At 36.5% G+C, this 22184-nt stretch overlaps 1 protein-coding gene and 1 pseudogene across 1 annotated transcript; both read right to left on the reverse strand.

Annotated features, from left to right (window-relative positions):
- Positions 1 to 8726: 8726 nt before the first annotated feature.
- Positions 8727 to 9263, reverse strand: LOC104452465 (phenylacetaldehyde reductase). The gene is given in 3 exon segments (XM_018871099.2): positions 8727 to 8945; positions 8948 to 9117; positions 9120 to 9263. Coding segments are annotated over 3 exon segments (528 nt in total). The 5' UTR covers positions 9259 to 9263.
- A 3465-nt stretch (positions 9264 to 12728) lies between these two features.
- LOC120286266 lies at positions 12729 to 21000 on the reverse strand (annotated as a pseudogene).
- Positions 21001 to 22184: the final 1184 nt, after the last annotated feature.

Raw genomic sequence — 22184 nt, forward strand, 5'->3', positions numbered from 1 at the left:
ATAAGTGATAGGGGGACACATTTTTACAACAAGCAATTTGCAGCACTTTTGAGTAAGTATGGAGTCACACATAAGGTTGCAACCCCTTATCATCCTCAGACTAGTGGTCAAGTAGAGATTTTGTCACGCCCCGATCCTCGGACGCGCGCACATCCTTCTACTTGGTCGATTTTAGAATGCGATATCCCAGGACTATGTATCGCCGACCCTTTCTTTTTATTAAGCACATGCGGAAGCAGTTATAAATCCCCAGACAATAAAACAATGGGATAGGAAAGTAGGCCATATTTTTCATATTGAAATTCATAACCACACTTTCATTAACAGCACAACTCATAGTATATTTACAATACTATTTACAGCATAAAAGTCCCACACTTATCTATACCAAGACAGGGTTCACAAAAGGGATGGGATCTCAATCCATATCCGGGTTATATTCAAGATCCCTCTCTGGATCATCTTCTTCTTCAAAAGTCTTTCTCCCCCTTCAGGTTCCCCTTCCTTAGCTTCTCCTCAGGGTCCTGAAATGGTTATTCAATAACCAATGAGACCACGTCTCAGCGAGTCCTACCCCCTACGACTCGATTAGTAAACTAATGCACCATCCGGTTGCCTAAGCACAACACGAGTTAGAGGACTTACCTTAGCCTCAGTTCCAACCTGCAATTCAAGGTTAAACACATACATTCAAACAATTCACGACATCCGATCAAGCATTGATCAATCGACTAAGTCGATTACATGTCAGCCAGACCCTCTCTAGGTCATTCCCACTCATACCACACTTTCTCAGTGGTGTACTCATTCACCAAATCACATGTGTTTCTCGGGCGTCGTTTTCGCCAATGACATACCGATCACCGACACCGTGCGTTCTTTAAGGCGCCGTTTTCACCAGTGATAACCTTGATCACCGAACCACGTGTCCTTTTAAGGGCGTCGTTTTCGCCAAGGTGACATCGGCTATAGACAACATCGTGCGTTCTTTAAGGCGCCGTTTTCACCAGTGATATTCCCATAACCACCGAACCACGTGTGTCTATAAGTCATTTACGTGCGTTCTTTAAGGCGCCGTTTTCGCCAGTGATACTTCCAATCACCGAACCACGTATGTCCAATAACATCGTACCTGATTGGTCTCACCATTCTCCCTACTATATAGCCCATCAACGTACTGGCGCTATATATCCATGTTCGGCCAACAACCAATCAAATATTCAATAACAAACATTTTAGGACAATTCCTAAAATTCCACAATAAATTCAATTCCACACAACGTAGAGCTCAATTAAATAAACGGACTGCACCACGACAATCGGCACGAAATTCCGGTCACCGGCCATCCCGGTTGAATTTCCGGACAAATAATTAATTAAATAAATAAATTCCGAGAATAGATAAATAAACATTAAAAATCCAATTTAGGCCTATATTGCCTTATTGGAGCCCGAAACGGTCGGGAAAAATCCCGAGATGCATTCAATAAATAACCAAACATTTCTACTTGCTAATAGCTAGGTCTAACCACCTAACATGCATCATTAAGTCACTAAACTAATTGTTCTAACCTAATCTAACCACCTAATTGCACTTAATTAAATCTAACCAACCTTAAGCATAATTAGCAAACTAATAAAGCATTAGTGAGTAAAACTCACTTGATAAAAGCGGAGACCGAATCACCGCAACGGCGACGCGACGGCGGCCGAAATCGGACTTTCGACAACACCGGCGGGCTTAGACCGGGCCTTTAACTTGGCCCAACAAATCTCAGCCCAACTGAGATTTGGTCTTGCTTTTGGGCCAGACCCAAGGTGGGCTGGGCTTGCTGAATTTCTGGACTGAATTAACTTGGGCTTCAAAGTGAGGGCTGAACTTGGGCCTCGATTCTACAGGTTTGAAGACTGAAATTCACGGGCTGAGCTGGGCCGCTGGATTGCGTGGGCTTGCTGAAGGATCGGCGTACTGGGCTTCGCTGGCGTGCGGCTTCAACTGATGTTGCGAAGATCTTGGCTTCTCTGGACGGCGTGGCTGTAGACGCACGAAGAAACTGCTTGGGGATTTCCGTGAGTGGAGGCCTCACGGTCGACACCAGCTTCGCTGGTTGACTGAACTGAACGTAATAGTTCAGTGGGTGGGACTGCCGCGTGGAGACAAGCTGCTTCGTTCGGTGGGGTTTGATCTTCACGGACGTGTGGTGACTGGGCGATCAGCAATTGGGTTGCTCGGTCTTCATGGACTCCACGAGATGCACGGGCTGAAGACGTTGGACTCGTGGCGGCATGAAGGAAGCTCGGTGGAGTCTTCGGTCAGCAAGGCTTCACGAAAATTGAAGCCGCGTGGAGCTCGGGTCTTTGTGGGCAGAAGGCGCAAGAAGATAGTGGAGAAACAGGCGGTCTTGACTTCGTGCGGTGAGGATCTTCAGTCAACGACGGGGCCTCTTCTGGTTTCGTTGTTGACCGAGCGTGAGCTGGCTGAAGACACGAAGCGGTGGAGAATTCGGCGGATGCTGAGCTTCTCGGGCAGTTTGGTGGACGCTCGGCAGAAGACACGGATGGAGGCAGTTCGCTGGCAGTAGGGAGTCAACCAAGGAGCTTCGGTGGACGCTGGGTTGCAATCGTTTACGGGGCAGAGAAGTGGGGTTGAGGAAGACACGCGGAGGAGGCTTTGCTTATCTGGACTTCGACCGAAAGAAAATGAAGCAGAAGCTGAGACCGCAGAGTTAAAAACGAAGAGGAGCCGTGCGCGAGGAAGGAGATAAGAGAGAGGGTGGGCCATCCTTGCCAATTTTCCACAAGAAATATCTTCAACAATCAATCTAAAGCCAAGATTAAACCTGGCCTTCATTTTCGCCACACCAACAACTCTCACAACTTCTCAATTGGTCAATTTTGGCAGGGGAAGGGGATGATACGAATTTCACCATTTGACTTCAATTTCTCCAATAAATTCCCAAATTGAGGTCCAATTTCGACGTAGAAAAAATCCCAAATGATTTTCTATAAATCCCCGACACACAACGGCTCAATCTGAAAGTCCAATTTCCCATTAATTTAGCCAATCTGAACTTCGGCCAAACTTCCACGACGTCCGAACCCAATTTCCGTAAAATTTCCCGAATCCGAAAATCTTCGAGATCGAGTCGATGCTCCTAGAATTTATTGTGACATGGCCAAAACTTCAATTTCGAAATCGGACTCGAATTGGCGGTTAATTTTCATTCGGCGCGTTTTTTAGCGTGACCTAGACTATCGGGTAGTTTTCAGAACTTTTTAAGGCAAATGACCCGTGGTCGATTTTCTTCGAACCACTATGAACCCACTCGACTCAATGGCGACTCTTGATTGTCGTGAAAATCTCGAGGACTCAAGTACGGACACAGGGTACCAAAACAATAAGAAAATCGCCTAGAGCCGCCGACGAGAATTTTCCAATTTAGTGGAGTCACCCACGATCGGCCACACATCTCAGTCGAACAGACCTATCTCCGATCTCAAATCGATTTATATCTGTGCCGTAATGGTCTCGACAGATGAGCACGGTCAAGAAGTCGATTCATGGTCGAATTCTCAAGTCTATTGCCTTAAAATTCCTTAATAATTTCCCGATAGTCTAGTTATCTCGAGAGTGATCGGCCCGAGAATAACCCTATAGACGCGTCAATGAAATGCCCGATTAATTCAAGGTAGAAGAGAAGGGTTGAAAATTTGGGATGTCACGATTTCTAATAGGGAAATCAAGAGAATTTTAGAAAAAACAGTGAATGCCTCTAGGAAAGATTGGTCAATAAAACTTGATGATGCACTTTGGGCTTATAGGACAGCGTTCAAAACTCCAATTGGGATGTCTCCTTTAGGCTAGTGTTTGAAAAGCTTGTCACTTACCAGTGGAATTAAAGCATAAAGCATATTGGGCATTGAAATTTCTTAATTTTGATATGCAATCTGCAGGTGAAGAAAGATTATTGCAACTGAATGAATTGGAGGAATTTCGCAATGAGGCCTATGAAAATTCTAAGTTGTACAAGGAGCATACAAAAAGATGGCATGACAAGCACATATTCAGAAGAGAGTTTAAAATTGGTCAAAAAGTCTTACTCTATAACTCTCGTCTTAAACTTTTTCCAGGAAAGTTGCGGTCTAGATGGTCTGGTCCTTTTACAGTTACACTGGTATTCCCATATGGAACAGTTGAAGTTGCGCATGACACTAATGGCACATTCAAAGTGAACGGTCAACGTTTGAAGCCCTACTTTGAAGGTGGTTACAACAAGCAGAAGACCACCATTGAACTTCATCCTCCAGAATAGCGACATCTGAGATAGTTTGGCTGAAAACTACAAAGCAAGCGCTTCTTGGGAGGCAACCCAAGCATTTTAATTATGTTTTTATTTATTTTTAAGTTTATGTTTTGCAAAAAAAAAAAAAAAAAAGATTAACTTTTCTCTATTTTATCCAGGTTAATTTTTAGGGAGCACCTTTCAAGAGTATAATCATCAAGATCATCTATGGACTTATCCTACAACCAGGGAAGTTTTCTTCTTCCTATTCTATTTTTCGCATTGAGGACACTGCTTCATTCAAGTTTGGGGGGGCGACAAATTTTTTGGATAATTTTTTTCATGATTGCATTCTTGGTTGTGAATTTTTATGATTCTTAGGAAAATTTAAATTTTATTTAAACTTGCAATTAAGGTGTGAGTTAATCTTAATTATGATTATGTTGATCCACTTACTGAGCACTAAAAGTCCTGACTTTTTGAATTATGTGTAAATCTAGAGAACATTCATGTGAAATATGTTATTTTCTTAGATTTCACCCAAATCTTAGAATTTGTTTGATTTTCTCTTGAGGCGAAATCCTAAGCTAAATCTAATTGAGAAAATGATATAGGCAGTTTTTGGATCGATTGAGCCTTTCAAGCCAACCCTATTTATTTATCCCTAGTCACCCCGTTGAGCCTTAATTATTACCCAATTTTTCATTGGCACCCATATATGTTTAGCCTAGCCATGATCAAATTATATCCTTATCCCATGCCCTATGAACACGTTGATTTTCTTTTGGGATAAAAAAAAAAATTTATTTGAGCTTGATAGAAATTTGGGAGGAATGATGGAGTAAAAAGAATAAAAAAAAAAGTGATTGCAGTGGTAGTTTGGGGTGTATTGTCAAAAATAAATAAAAATAAATTATGGTTCCCTATCCAACTTTCAATTGAGTGAGCCATTTGGATACTCAATGGGTTGGAAATTTTTACGTCATATTTGGAGGGACTTTGGGAGAAACTCCACCATAAAGCAATTCAAAAAAGAAAAAGAGAAAAGGAAAGAAAAAAAAAAGAGAAAAAAAAAAGAATGATGATATATGGCGGCAGAAAAATTATCTTGAAGGAGTGAAATTGGACAGTGACATTGGCTCTAATTAGATCCTAGAAATCAACGTGTTGATGGGTGATTTGAGCTTAAAATTCCCGTTATCTCACCTTTAGCCCAGCCTTACATTACAATCCGAGAAAAGTCCTATTGATTTTCTATTGGATAATTAGCTTACATTAGTGGAGAGAGGAATGAAAAGCAAACCTATGAGATTTGGTCATAATTATTGAGAATTTTTAGAGGTTGCATGTTAATGTGAATTTATTTGGATTGCATATAATTCGAAAAAAGATTAGGACTTTCACACACACACTTGGATCATATAGTTAGAATTGGTCTTAATTTATAAATCGATTTCAATGTTTGGATGAAATTTGTGTTTTTTTTTTAATTATGAATTTGAGCAATTATGGAAAGATGTCATAGAGAAGGTTGTTAGGTTGAGTATGTGTTATGTCTTGATTTTGCTCGAGGACTAGCAAAATGTTAAGTTTGGGGTTTGATAACTCTATAAAAATAGAGTTATTTTACCTATTTTAGGCAACAATTAATGCATTATCTATGAGAAAATATTTGAATTTCCTTATGATTATTTAAATTTTCCTTGTTTATGCAGAATAATGAGATATGGAGAAGATAAGAAAAAGAAGGGCAATTATCAGGAATTCAAATAAAAGCAGCGATGGAAGATGGATATCAAATCAGGAAATTCTTGATTTTGTTCCCTAATGTTATCTACAAGTAGATATTTTAGATTTCCTATAAATAGGAAGAGAGAGCAGCTAGGGTTTAGAGGGGGTTAGATCGTTTTCCATTGTTCTGAGAGTTTTCAAGTATTTTGAAGAGAAGATAAAAGTGGTGATAGAATTCTTGTCCTTTGATTCAAGATGCTGGGTTTGATCTATATTTCTATTTTTATTTCTTATTCTACTATGTTCTAATTTTTTTTTGTTAGGCTACGATGTAGCCTAACCATGATGATATGAATTTCATGATTTTTATGTTTTACAATTGATTTCATTCATGTGAGTTATATATTATTGCGTTTAATGCTTTTGAGTGACTGGCCACCACTTGAATGATCGATGTGCATGTTTGAAACCGAGAGGTGATAATATGCAATTGCTCATTATAATATATAACCATGAATTAAACGTGGATAGAAATATACTGCGTTATTTGTGTAGCTTTCGGTGATAAGGTGATCCAAAAGATTCATTGTAAACCGGGAATATTCATAGTTTTTAATGCACTCATGTTTATTTTAATTCACATAGAGATATAGTGGATTAATAAGCTGAGTAGGTTTGCTATACCTAGAGATAGGATAGTAAATAGGTTAGGAAATTCCGCTATCACATGTTTGATATCGTTCTTGTATTCACAACAATCTGAAATTCATATATAGTGGTTATGGTGAAATCGGATGCTCTAACATATTTATCTGATTGATTTTACTGCATTTAGTCTACAAATTTCGTTTTTAATTCATTCTTAATTATATTTTGATTCGTTAGATAAATTTTAGAATTAGTCTATTTTAGTATTTAATTGGTTTATTAATCATCGATCTCCGTGGGACGATACTTTATCTCATCATTATATTACTTGTTCGATACGTGCACTTGCGTTTAGAATTTTACGAACAAGTTTTTGGCGCCGTTGCCGAGGATTCGTTTGTTTAATACTAATTAATATTGATACCAGATAATTCTAAATTTAATCTAGCTTTCGTTTTGTTTTATTTTTCAGGGTGTACATTGGTTTATGACACGTAGCCAACAAGGGGAACTTGTTGAACTTGATCCAGAAATCGAGCGTACATTCAAAAGGCGACTAAGAGAACAGAAAAATCACGCTAAGATGGCAGACGGTGATAATGAAAATCCACGTAGACTCTTAAGAGATTATGCTGCGCCAACAGTTCAAGGCACCACATCAAGTATCAGAAGACCTGCAATTCAAGCTAACAACTTTGAGATTAAGCCGTCACTTATTCAGATGCTTCAACAATCAGTGCAATTCAGTGGGCTACCAAGCGATGATCCAAACGCTCATATCGATGCTTTTCTTGAAATCTGTGACACCATTAAATATAATGGAGTTACAGATGATGCTATTAAATTGAGATTATTTCCATTCTCTCTTAGAGATAAAGCTAAAAGTTGGCTTTCTTGTTCGATACGTGCACTTGCGTTTAGAATTTTACGAACAATTTTTAATGAGAATTTTACACCAGATAGATGCAGATGTGGTGAACATTTTTCATGGGGATGTATTTCCAGATTTTGAACGTATGATTTTATAAAAATCGAATAACACAAGAAGGTCAGTCTGGAAATTGATTTTTCAAAAGCAAAAATGTCTAGGTGAAGATCAATCGTGTCTACCAAATGACTTTCAATTTTATTGAAAATTTTATATGACATAAACCTAGATGTCACAAACAAGTTTCATGAGGGTACCGACTCTAAAATCAGATCACAGAAAACTTTAAAAAAATCAGGAAGACACGGATATCATTCAGAACAGAACCCTCAGAATAGAGCGGGCATCAATTTTCCAGGCTTATGATCTGTATTACGAAGCAATTTTAGCCTAGTAAATAATGTCCGATAAGAGCTCTTAATATATAAAATCGAAGCTCAACATGTATACTTCGAAAGTCTAGAACACATCTTCATGAGATATCACCGTTTACAAGCTCATATCATTGCTTGAAAAACGCTGATAAGATGAGCACTCGAATTTCCAGAACAAGTCATATTCATAACGATCATTCAGAGTAGAATCTGTGCTGATGGAAACCAGGGGAAAGAAGTGAATCACTTAGCTCTAATCATCAGCCTTAATCTTTAAAGATCGGCCAATGATCAAAGGAAACTAGGCTTCTTCCAGTGGACTGGACTCGTTGAATAGAGGAACTATCTCGGTGATTGATGCAGCTGGAAGCTTGTTCGAGCAAGTTCGTGTCATGATGGAGAAGCAGAAAATCAACGCAAAGAATTGAATTGAAAACAAAAATCAGAGAACATGAGCGAACTTAGCTTTGATTCAGAGTCACGATTTTCGAATTTTCTGGAAATCAAATAACAGTGAGCTTGAAGTACGATGATTCAAGCTCGAGAACCAACCAGATCTCGGATCGGCTGGACTTCGCTGAAGAGAGTCCTGATCGCTGATGGAACAAGGATTTTCAGTGTTCGCTCAGCTTCAAACTTTGATTGCGGACACTCTCCTTTGATCAAGCGGTGAAGCTTGAGGGAGAGTTAGTGGAGAGATTATCTTCTTCCTTCTCCATAAGAAGTCAAAATCAACCACTTCTCAATATCTTCAAACATTTATCAAATTTGCAACCGCCGCAGCACTTGTGTTAAATGTTGGTACGCGTTGGTTTGCCTGCAGAAGTCTGGATCAGAAAATCAACTTTCACCCACTGCAACATCAGGTGTCTGCAGTTTTCCGTTGTGTGCGACTGCAGCCATAGATGATGTCATGACCACACGCTGCACAGAAGGCGCTTTGGAACATGAATTCAGGACATTAAGAGCTCCCTTCGCAGGAGATCAAATAATTCCGCCTGCGGATCCTTGACATCATGATAAAAGGGCGAGGCAGTGTGGAAAACGCCTGCACAACCCTCATCAATAGGATCAAATGAACCCTCTTCCAGCAGGTTGGCTTTGAACAGTTGAAGTCTATCTTTCGCTCCATTAAGTCCAAGCAGATGTTCAGTCTTTTTGGATCATTCGGATTGCGGACCGAGGCCTTGACAGTGTAGCCGTGCTGCAGGAGGAGCTTGACAAGCCACAAGGCGATGTAACCGGATGCTCCAGTCACGCACATGACCTTCACGGCACCAACCGCCTCGCTCATTCTCATCTTCTCCGTTTCGCCTTCTTCGTCCTTCTTCGTTTCAAAAAGGTGGCTCTCGCTCCGCTCAAAGGGAGAGATCTCTCCTTTTTCCTTCGCTGAGCTTCCTTCAATCACTCCTATCTCTAGTTCTCTCACCTCCTGGTTCTCTCCATAGCCGAAGTTATGCGGCTCCCTCCTCGTCTCTCTGGAAGCTCTCTGCAATTTGTTCTCTTCCATGGCCGGCGATTTCCCGAAAAACCCCCACAAAAAGAATATTGGGAGCGTGCGTGAGAGAAGTCAAGGGAGTAAGGCCTCAGGTTGTTTAAGTTCTGGTGGGCTTCTTTAAGAAAATAAGAAGCAAGAAAAACAAATGGGCTCAAGAGGAAGTAAAAGATGGGCTTCTGGAATTAGAAAAAGAAAAAACGGAAGTGGGCGCATGGGCTCATCTGACCCAAAAACCTATTATTTAAAAAGAAAAATGGGCCAGGCCCCCTACCCGAATTTGTTGTTATTATTATATTTTTTTCATTTTTTATTTCATTTTTTTATCATTTTCGTTCATTTAATTTTTTTTTTTTTTTATTTTCATCTTTTTAGATATTTTCTTATATTTTTGTAAAGAACGGATATTTAAAAAGGTCGATAAAAAATTGACTATCAACAAAGGGCCATTTATTTTTAGTAGTGCATTTCTGGGATTTTAAGGGACGCAGAAGCAATAGGTAAACACGGATTCATCAATTCGCAAACACACACTAAGACAACTCCCTCTCATATGCACAATAATAGAGAGCAATCACTTTTTCTTAATTACATGAAACATGACAAAAAGCTACGCAATACATATGATTAATCAAATAAGTACCTTGTTAGCCCTAAGCGATACTGGAAAACTCAAAAGTTACACTAAGTAGCAAAGCATTCGTAAAATAAATAAAAACCTACTATAACAAGAAAAGGCATAAAAACATAAAAGTGCTCAAAAACACCCCTAAACAATGGAATTCAAGGTCCAAACATATTGGGTTTGACTAAGGAGTCGCTTCATTATGTGAGAATAACGAGATAAAAGAAGAATCGTGACAAATTTCGTCTCTACTTAATTTTTAAGACAAATCTAGGCTAATTTGAATATTAACTACCATTTGTTATACTCCCATTTTTGCAAACACCATTGCCGGATGCCTATCTTGATTAAGATTGGCTTGGTAAGTTGGATTATGGCCATTGCTTTTGCAACTATTGCATTGCGAAATGGCTCAAGGTGAAGATTATTATCCAATTTGCAATGTGGCAATAGGAACACTAGCAATAAGAACGAGAGAGATATCAAACTTCAAAGCATTTCACAAATGAAAAATTTCAAATTTGTGAGGAGATCAATAGATCCTTTTTCTTTGCTTAGATAATGTAATTTGTAATTGACAACGTTTCTATTTCCCCTCTCATCTTATTCGTTGTGAAACCAACGCTTGTCAAGTTTATAGTCATTGACATTATGACCATCTTTCTTTTAACAAGTGGTTATGCATTTTCCATGGAGAACTTCCATTTTGAACCATCGTGGGCCTTCAAGTTTAAACATCAAACTTCATTAATAAGAAAAGCAAGACATTTCCATAAGGCTCCCATGTCACAAGCTCGAATAGTGTTGGAAATATGATTTGATAACTTAGGAAATACCGACCCTGAGTATCAATGATTGATTCATTTAATTGGTAATTGATTTGGTAGAATAGAAATTAGAATCGATGTATATTTTTTATTTATTTCTTTCCTGTTTTACACATTACCCTTGTATTACAAATAGTGTAATGATCTCGTACAAGAGATATACACAGAAATACAAAGCTCCTATTTTCCTCTCCATTTATGTCATGGTATCAGAGCACTCAATTTTGGCCTAAGCTTCCGCACCTTCAAATTGCCTTTAGTTCCTCTCTGGTTTGTTGTTGTGACCTCAGCCTTGCAAGACAAACCAGCCACCGATAGGAATTCCTTTCTCTACTGTGCTTAGAAAAATCTTGATAAAAACATCCAATGGAGGAAACCCCCAACTCGCCTCATCAAGTCTCGAATCCAGCACTAGTCGAGTCAATAGAAGAGAGCAGGATATTTGCTCGATCATTAGTCACAGCTTCATCGATACCTGCTCAACCATCGGCTACAGCTCCATCAGTTGCGTTCCAAATACAGGGACCGATCTAGTGCCCTCATCTCGGCTGGTACCCCTTTCAAGGCCAATAGGCCTGGGTCAAGCAATGCGTGGGCTCAACAGAACTTACCTGGACAGGGCTCCGGAGTTCGGCCCGAAGAATGTGGATCTTCTTGGGAAGATAACCCAAATGACTGGTCGGGTTGGACCAGAACGGGTCCTAGATCCGGACCCATCCCAATGGATCCCTACCCGTTCCCACAACCCAGTTTCCAACCCAATTTTTTGCCCTACGCGTTTCCAATCAACGGCGGCCGTCCCGAGCACGGAGATCCCCTTTTCAAATTTGGAAAATCTCTTATCTCATGGAAAACAAAGAAGCAGTCAACCGTATCTCTACCATCAGTAGAATCAAAATATCGAGTTATGGCAAAAACTGTTTGTGAAATAATCTGGATACGAGGATTGCTTGCGGATCTTGGAGTACAAGTTGATGGACCTAGTAAGTTATTCTGTGACAACGATGCTGCACTCAAGCTAGAAGCCAATCCAGTGTTTCATGAGAGAACTAAGCATATAGAAGTCGATTGACATTTCATTCTAAATAAGATTCGAGAAGGGATCATTACAACGAGAGGAATAGGAACTGCAGAGCAACCTACGGACATTTTTACCAAACCATTATGCCAAAGACAACATGCTTATCTATAGAGCAAGCTTGGTGTCCTCGATATATATAGGCCACCAGCTTGAGGGGGAGTGTTGGAAATATGATTTGATAACTTAGGAAATACCAACCCTGAGTATCAATGATTAATTCATTTAATTGGTAATTGATTTGGTAAAATAGGAATTAGAATCAATGTATATTTTTCATTTATTTCTTTCCTGTTTTGCACTTTACCCTTGTATTACAAATAGTGTAATGATCGTGTACAAGAGGTATACACAGAAATACAAAGCTCCTATTTTCCTCTCCATTTCTGTCAAACAATACAGTAGTTGCCAACGATGCTAAAGAGAGTTGCCAGAAAATTACAAAACTAGTCTACTTTGCATCCTCTGATTTTAAGACGCATGCTGCGCATTGCAAATAATCAAAATCCTACATGTCCCAAAGAAAAGCTGTAGCTGCTCAAGCTTAATGATCCATTTCCAGAACAAGTTTTGCAATTTTCACTACTCTATTACCATGTGAAGCAACATAAGAAGAAGAAGAAGAATTGAGACTACAACACAAAACTAAGACACTAAAACTGACCCGAAACCAGAATTGAGACTACAACACAAAACTAAGACACTAAAACTGACCCGAAACCTCAGCATGAAACTAATATCAACGCATGCTACCCTCACGCAATACATCAATTATATTGTATATACGCTGGTCTGCCTTCTGCTGGATCTACAAAAAGACAACACATCCACAAACCGCAATCAGCAACTAGATATGGGATCTATCGGGACAGTGATTATTTGCAACTCCAAAGCGTTAACTCCGATAAAGATACAAAGAACACATTTCCTCATTTAGAACTAAAATATTGTACGTTGCATTCAGACATTATATGAATCTGAATATATAAGTTTGTCATTTTGTAATGCCATGTCTCATTTCTGGGAAGTAAAGAAAAAGAACTCTTGAATATCATAATGGGCAAGTTTTGATTAGTGTGCATTTGTACATCCAGGAACAAATTTCTGTTGGAAGAATTATCACCTTCTTGGCTAAAAACAAGACAGCACAATTATATATTTATCTACCACAAACATTGTGCTAAAACTCAAAAGAGACTCTATAAAGGAGATGAATATTTTGTGATGCTCATCTCTAGAAAAACATATGAAACAAGAAGGCGGAGTTATCAAAAAAATAATCCATAATTATGCTTCATTAGTTTATGACAAATGATACAAATGGATGATCAGACAAATACTATTCTGGAACTCCCACCATCTTCGTTTGTGTTGTTCAAGATCACCGATCATCTAGATCAGATGCTATTCCAAAGCAAAAGCATAGATAAATGTGAGATATTTTCGATTGTGGAAATACTAATAACAATCTTCATAACAGAACCAGCAATTACAAAAGTTATTGTTATGGTTTATCATCTACTGTGCCATTCACCCATGCATGATTTAGAAGATAATACAAGATGTGAGTGTAGAACAAAGGTTTTCCCCCATAGGTAAGTGGGCCAATGGCATAAGGATTGAACCCAAAGACCTTTTTAGCTCTTGCAGGAATTACATAAAAACAACGCTTCATCAAGATTTAAGGTACAAACTAAAAAAACAAAAATCATGTGTTTGGCCAAGAACTAATCTATAGCCTGCTCACGAACAATTTAATTCATATAAATGCAGATAAATGACTTGGCTCGCAACAAATATGTACATGTTCCTCAATGTGCCGAATCAACAAGAATTTCCCATAAATTGAGTCAATGACACAAACATAATTTCACAACACACCCGATCCATGTCAAAAGACACTCCCAACTTCTTGAAGCAAGAAATTACCGCCTTGGCTGTTCCAGATTGTCCAATTTGCTTGATTGATGGGATTCCATCACCTATACTTTAAATAAATTCACCATTGCCTCCATCAACACATCCAAATATGAACTAAAAACAGCAATAACTTACCATACCATGTATACAATATAAATTTGGCATCATTAGGTCAAGAGTAAAACAGTAGGGTGTTGCAATATTATAAATTAACCCAAATTCATTGCACACGAGTAAATGTTCATCAATCAATGCAACCACCAGACCAAACCATAGTAACAACGAATATTGATTCTCAAGCTATTCTTAAGAAAGCAGCACAACACTCAGTCTTCCACTGCAACTCAGTGCACCAGAATAGACATCAACGATGCACCTATTCAAGCTGGCAAAGAAAAAGTGAGGAGAAGTAGGAGAGGGTAAAACCACATTATTGTTTTTAAGGATGGAAGATGCCCCCCAATCACTCAAAAAGTTTAGCAAAAAGGTAACTAAAGGAAACCTAGAGGGACTCAATTGCCATAGGTTCCAGCTCTCGTGCTTCCCGAGATAGTGATATAAAAAGCCTATTTCTCACCTAACAAAAAATCTTTTTTCTCCCTCTTATTTGTTTCCTCGAACTTTAGTGAAGATGGTGGTTCGGTGTATGAGCACCCGGACTCCTATCTCATTCCCCATTCTAGTAAAAGGGTCGTGTCACAACAAATGGCAGTGTACTAAAGCATCATTCAACTTGTTAACCAAGCAAATAAAACATGATGAGTTAAATGATAACAGGTAAAATACAACAAATCTGAGGATAAGAACTATATAAAGATAAACTTAAAGGATGGAATCAGAACTATATCAGTAAGATTAAGAGCACCTAATCTGTCTTAAGTCCCACATCGGTTTAGCACACCAACAATGAGTCACCTATAATCTCACTTGGCCACCATCTTTTTTTCTGATTCGTGATTTAGGTAGTGTCTTCTTTGTATCATTGTGTTTACATTTTGTCTTTGTGTTGATATAATGCATAAAAGAGATCAACAATACCTAATTGACAAATTGTAGGACATAACTCACAAAGCTTCCATTCTTACTACCTTAAGTTTTCTTTTTTCATGCATGGTTTATCTTACAACCAATAGCTCTCTCAAAAGTATCTAATCAAACAGTGGTGAGAATTCTAATTTTAACATCAGCTACATGTGCACTTAAACATCCATAAAATCATTAATCGAGACCTAGACAAAGGGATGAACCATACAAGACAGAGAGCAAAGTGAGGAGTAGAGGGGAAAGTAGATGCAAAAGAGTGAGGACTAAACACCTTTAGAAAATACCCAAAGAAGGCTCTTGGAAATTGCTCTGCCATAATTTCCATCACTGCAAGAAATGCCACAACTTACCAAAAACAAGAGAATAATTAGGACAAAATAAGAAAGTGCAAAGATGGCTAAAACTGAACAAGGATTGTGGATTCTATTAGCTATTTCCCCACTTGTCAAGAAATCACAGCATATAAACTTGAATCTTCAACTGCTTAGTAAAGCCAATCCCTATCTCCTCCAATAGTTCCCATTACCAATGGAACTCCAACATTGCAATACAACTCAACATTACTTTCATAATAGAAAGAATTTAACTGAACTTATCAAGCGAACGGTAACATATTGCCTCATGCAGTATCCTATTAAGGTTTGCAGATTTCACAAAATTACTGGATTTCCAAACAATCAGATGATCCTCCCACCCTTATTTTAATGGAACTTTGAAAAACGAGACCTCTCTTTCAGCAAATGAATTTCTATCAATACATTTCCAAAGCATGTGTTACTTACTGTTCACTGCAACAGGCATGGTGTAGTCGACCATGATCATACTTGGGTGTTAACAAGAGACCAACGCCACAACACTTTCTCTATTTGAAGGTCCGTGCACCTTAATCTCTTTGCCATATACCTCTACGATTTTTCCAGCCTCTTTGGCACAACCAAACGGCATGGGGATAAGATCTGAGTCCTGCAGAATCTGCTGCATTTATAACAGCCTTCCCCATTTTGCTTGAACAACTGTTCACTTGCAGCAGCAGCAAACTGCAATGCATCCAAAAAAAAGGCTGGAAAATATTGAAAAATTTATTGACATGTTTCAGTAACTTATGATTTAAATTATTTATAATAGAGAAACAAACGCATGTGCAAAAAGAGGAAGAGATGAGGAACATAGCGGATCATAGCTTCCAAAATCAATGACTAATCAAAGGATTTTCCCAAAAAAAAAATGAATCTATACATAAGGATACCTACATAATTATTATATTGTTTTTTTACAATTTGGAATGTGAATATAAAATTACTAAAGGAATGAGTTTTAAAAACAATGGGAGGGAAAAAGACATTAAGGAAAGAATTCAAATGGAAATAGAATTAAATAAATGGCAACAAAAAGAAAATCAAGTGCCCTAAAAATAGATAATGACTAGATTGTGCTGCCACTAAATCAGTCAAATAATTAATGTATAATCATATAAGTTTATAGCTAATTAGGGAAATGAATAGAATACAGCAAACCTGAACTAATCCAATTAGCCTTAATGAAGAAAAATGAACACACAAAGATATGTTATGATATTTAATTTTGATATGTGTGTTGGTGCGTGTGTGAGCAAGTTATCCCAAAGTAGACCTATCTAAAATGGGCAAAAGAGAGTATATGGTAAAATATCTTTTGTCTTTCCCACGAAACGGTCAATGTGTATAATTTCTTGCATTCATATACTTTTATTTTCTTCAACAATTTTATTATTGTGGGATTTCCTTCCACAAATATTCATGAGGATAAATAATCATCTTCATACGAACCATTGGCAACCATTTTATTTCTAGAAGTTTTTCCTATTCTTCCGCTAAATGAAGTAGAGTTGCATTTTTAATGAGTAAGCTATATCTCGTCAATAATTGAATTGCAATTTTTTTGTGTCTAAGTTGAAATTTGGAATGATCATTAAAAAATGACATCTTATGTCGCTAATGTAACAATATCGGCTTCATATACTTAACAATTACGAACAAATTCAAATTGAGAAAAAAAAAACCATTAACATTCGCCAATGAGAAAAATATGTAAACAGGTAGATGAAAATTAGGTAATTCTAACGGTATGTACGGTCAATTAGTACCTAAGTTAAAAGATCCATCAATGGACCATTTTAAGAAATCATATTAACAAACTCAAATATAATGCTTACAAATATGATAACAAGTACATATTTAACTTACAAATCTCATGCTAGAATCCAAACCTTAGTACCATCTACATCGGATAAAAAAAAAAATGAATGATATTAAAACTTTTTGTGGATTACTTGGAGAATCTATGAAAAAATTAAGATTAACCAAGATCAAACCATTTTAAATATTGTGGGAGAGGGAGAATAGTAGACCAAGAAAATAATTAATTCAATAAAACGAGACTAGTTCGAGAATGAAATACAAATACAAATGTAAGATGACAATTCGAATTAGGATTCCTCTGCAACTAAAAAAGATGTCAAATTGAGAAAGCTCTCCAATATGGTAATTTGGAATTTACTCAATCAGGCATGAGGAAGGATAATATAAATAGAGGTAAGTTCTGCACTACCAACTTGTCTTCTTAAAGTTTGTCTTCATTTTGGTATCATCTCATCTCTGTCTTAGTCTATGCAAATTACATCAAAATTCCCTTGAACTCTCACATCGGTCTAGATCTTCCAGGTTATTTTTCATTGCCTCTCTTGATCTTTTTTTTCCCTTTCATATCCCTTTTTTCTCCTTAGCATATGGTGTGATATAGGTAGTTTTTCAACTTATGCACTATGGTTTTTTTTCTCTTTATTTCAAAAGTGAAAAAGAATTTGAAGAGTTTATGTACTACATCCATTGTTCAGATCTTGGATATTTTTTATAGGTGAAGCATATTTCTTTAAGTGATTTTTTATTCTATATGCTTTCTCCTTTTTCATGCCAAAGTCTTTTTTGTCGCATTTTACAAATTTTGCTTATAATGATGGAGAGATTGTATGAGAAGTATCAATTTCAAGGGTAAATAATTGCATTTTGAAGACTAACAACATCATCTAATAGATCATTGTATCTTGGAGGGTGTAGGATATTTTACTAGCAACCAAATTATTCAGATGTTATAAACCTATTTATTATATTTGATTGTCAAGACAGTCATAAGTGTAGATTTAAATTCTAAAATTTATTTCACATGATCAATTCAATGATCAATTGGTGACCTTAGTTCGTTCTCTAGAGAATATATGATTATCTACTCACCTTTTATTTATAAAAAAAAAAAAATTACATGTATTTATCATTTTTTTTCATGAATGGCCAATTCTTGCAAGCTAATTTCCATCAAGGTTTACTTTTGGCTAGTGCTTCTTAAATCAAGTACGTATATTCTTTTCCTTTTCTTTTTTTTTCCATTCCATATGGTATTGAATTTGTTTGAAAGCCTTAATAAATGATCAGGGATGTTTGTGCTTCTATGCTTGTAAAGTTCATTCTAGCCATTTCGTTTGATTATTATTAAGGTTCATTCTAGCCATTTTGCTTGGGGTGGGCAACCCGACGTGAGCCCAATGACCCTCACTCCGATCTGGGCGAGTTTGTAGTTTTTTTTTTTTAAAGTCGGTGGATGAGTTTGTGTTTTTTATTTTAAAAAATTACTTTTTTTATTTTTTTAATCTAATTTTGTTTGTATTTGTAATTTTTTAATGCTTTTCTGTGACGTGGCACTTGGTAGGCAGCATTTTCGTTAGTTAAAGTGAATGAAATCAACGAGAGGACTTGATTAGACCGATTTGACAAGTTTTAAGATTTTGTTACTCTTCTTGTAACTTTCAAGACTTAATTGCACTTTCATGACTAATTCTAAAACTTTTAGCGAACTTATCCCTAATATCTATTCTACAATTTCATCAAAACCTTGATGATTTTATTGCGTATGAATCTTATCGAAATTGTCCTTAGCGACCAATTAGTTTTTTGCGGGCTATTATAAATATGACAATTAGTTTGGTTTGAAAAATTTTAAATCCCATTTCCAAGATTTTCGATTTCAATCTCACTATGTAAGTCAGTTACTTGTCTTACTTACTCATTCTCCTATGGTAAATAAACTAAAAGAATGTGTAGGCATTGTAAGAAAATTTATAGCATTTGATTTTTTTTTTTTTTTTTATGTCTACTATGAGAGCAATTGCATTATGACTTAGCCCCTCCAATACTTCAAGTAGGAATTCATCCCTCGACGAAAAAATACTTTTTTCGATGCATATACTACTAATTTGGATAGAATACATACAACCCCTCTAGTAAATTGGTTTATGTAAATATATAGTTTTAATACGAATACTAAATGGTCATTACACATTGATCATACATGGTTTAGCATTTTTTTTCTAAGTAAAATCACCAAAAGAAGGAATTCTATGCACTTAGCGGATTGATTCACCATTTGACAACAAATGCATGCTTTCATATCCATAATTTCATTAGTATAAGCATAGAGAAATAATATGAAATCCGTTTATTTGCCAGAAAATATTTTATATTTTTTTTTTCTGTGAGGTAATCTCATCCTTTTTTCTCATGATTTAGTACCTTTAGAGCTATTTTGATATAATAAACAACGTATACCACGCACGCGCGTGCATATATTTATTATAATATTCTAACGAAAGAATTTTACATTTACAGGCCTCTATAATGGAACATCAAAATAACAACACACTTGACCAGAACACAAATGAACTACTTGAGCCAAGCATTTTTCCAAGAAGTGACACTTTCCAATGGCCAGGTTACAACGGAGAACTCAGCGGGCTACATGGCCACATACAATTGAGTAGAACCAATCAATTTACTTTTGTGGCATCTAGATTGCCAGAATGGGCTACTAGAGGGTTGAGGCAAGCTAGAGCTCATCCCGAGATGTCATCTCCGTCACCATGGCCTGCCATCCAATTGAGAACACACGAGGTATGTTCCAAAAAATGTAATATTATTATCTCTGCATATTCATGTTTCATTCTAGGACTGATGAGGTCTTATTTATAGTACTAGATTTGAAAACTCAATAATTTTCACATAATTGTCAATTTGGTTCCTGAATTAAGTATGATAATCCCATTGGAAATCTCATCAATATAATTCCGTGAAAAGAGTATTTGAGATTGAGAGCTTTAAATTGAAACTGATTTTTACTTCCAAATATGTGAGGCATTTCCATATACCTCATGCTCTTGATGCCAAAAAAACACTCACATTGTAGTAAACTTGTGATTCTCATTTCTATGTTGGATATGAACTTTTAACTTACAAGTCATTTAATGATAATATGAAATTAAGTATACCTTTTTAAGAATTTTATGAAATATATGAAACCCTGTGTCATGTAGAAAAGGGAATGTCTTATGTATTGTTGATGGATTTTTTATTTTATTTTTTGGCAATGATTGAGCACAATCTAGTAATGTCATAATTGTCATTACCTCTTATTGTGTCTCCACAAAGATTTGTACTTGCTTGCATGTATTTTAAATTTCCACCTAACTAATAGTCTAAATATTTTCATGGACAATGAAAATATTTCTCATTCATTTATCTTTGTAAACAAGACATGCAATCATTTTGAAGAAAATATTTCCTAAATTATAGCTTTCTGTGAAACAAATGGAGCATTAGTATATACATAATCTCTTTTATAATACTATGAACAAGAAAAAGTTCAACTATACAGAGATTGCTGCTTGTGTATGACTTCAAACATTAGCAGTGGCATCATAGTTTTGTAGTGGACACAAAAGTTTTTGAGTAATAATATTTGTCCCCCTAAATCTTGAGTTTTGTTGTGGACATGATTCTCAAGTTTTATCTCTCATGCTAATGTCAAAATGTCTGAATCTGTGAAATTGTTGTAATTCAGCACCGTGGGTATATATATGCTCAAGCCCCTTCACTACATTTATGTGTGTTATTATGTATTTTGCATTCAAACAACTAAAAACCAATCCAAATGTGCATTGATGTAGAATTGATGCAGAGGGACATTTAGTTGTGACTTTAGTTAGCCCTTGAGCGAGAAATATTTTTGATACTTGAGAAATAATTTACTCAAGGAGAGGTGACTATGAAATACTTAGGTTTTCCTCATATGCTTCTGATTAAGAATTGGTCCACCTCAACAAACAGGGTAGAGATGTCTCCACAGGATTGAGTGAGGAAGCCATCTCTGTGCATCTCAAGTCGCAACAATATCAACCCCAACCCTCTACTTCAAAAGAATCCAATGTCAAAGCCGAATCTTGTTGTATTTGTTTAGTAAGAACCACTTCATTTACTCAAGAACATATTAAGGTAGAAATAAAGAACAATATTGTTGTCCATAAGTAATTGTCTTAGCTAAATTTAAACTATGAGTATGCATACTAAATCGTACCTTTTATTTTGGTGGAGTATTTGCAGGATGACTACAATGTTGAAGATAAGCTTGGACAGTTGGACTGTGGGCATCGCTTTCACTATGGTTGTATTGAAAAATGGCTTATGAGGAGGAACTTTTGTCCACTTTGTAAAAGGAAAGCAATAAAATTATGAATGAGGCATATTTCACCTTTGAAGGGGTTCATGTAATGGTTTTTTGAGGAGATTGATTCAGTTTCAACTAAATTTGATATATTTAACATTGTTGAATATCTAATTTCTTTATGTCTAAGTTCAAGGAACTAAATAAAAAGCAACATGATTGCATATGCCAATAATAATGACGTAATATTAGTGCCAATAATAATTAACTAAAATAGTAAATAAATTGGCATTGAAGAAAACTGTGAAAACTAAGAAGTGAAATACTCCCATGTTTGTTTTGACAATAAGAAGATATGAACTTTGTTGATAATTAATGACAAATATGACATTAACTAGAATAAAAGCCAATCGATTTCCGAGTTACAAACACCATCCATCAAGATATTTCGGATAATGAATGCGATTAAAACCTTTTATGTGGTGGGAGATTTAAATTATATAAGCGAAATTAAAATTAGACTATATAAGAGACCTTGATAATGAAATGGGGATATATATGTGGTGATCAGATTGGGCAAAGATATAGTATTTAAATCGGCAATAAATACTCTCTCACTTAAACACACAAATTACAGGAAAAGTATAAAAAAAATGTATAAACCTTTTGTATTTGGGTCAATTTAATTCTAAACATTTTATTAGTTCAA

The sequence above is a fragment of the Eucalyptus grandis genome, chromosome 1, assembly GCF_016545825.1.
Source record: "Eucalyptus grandis isolate ANBG69807.140 chromosome 1, ASM1654582v1, whole genome shotgun sequence".
NCBI lineage: Eukaryota > Viridiplantae > Streptophyta > Magnoliopsida > Myrtales > Myrtaceae > Eucalyptus > Eucalyptus grandis.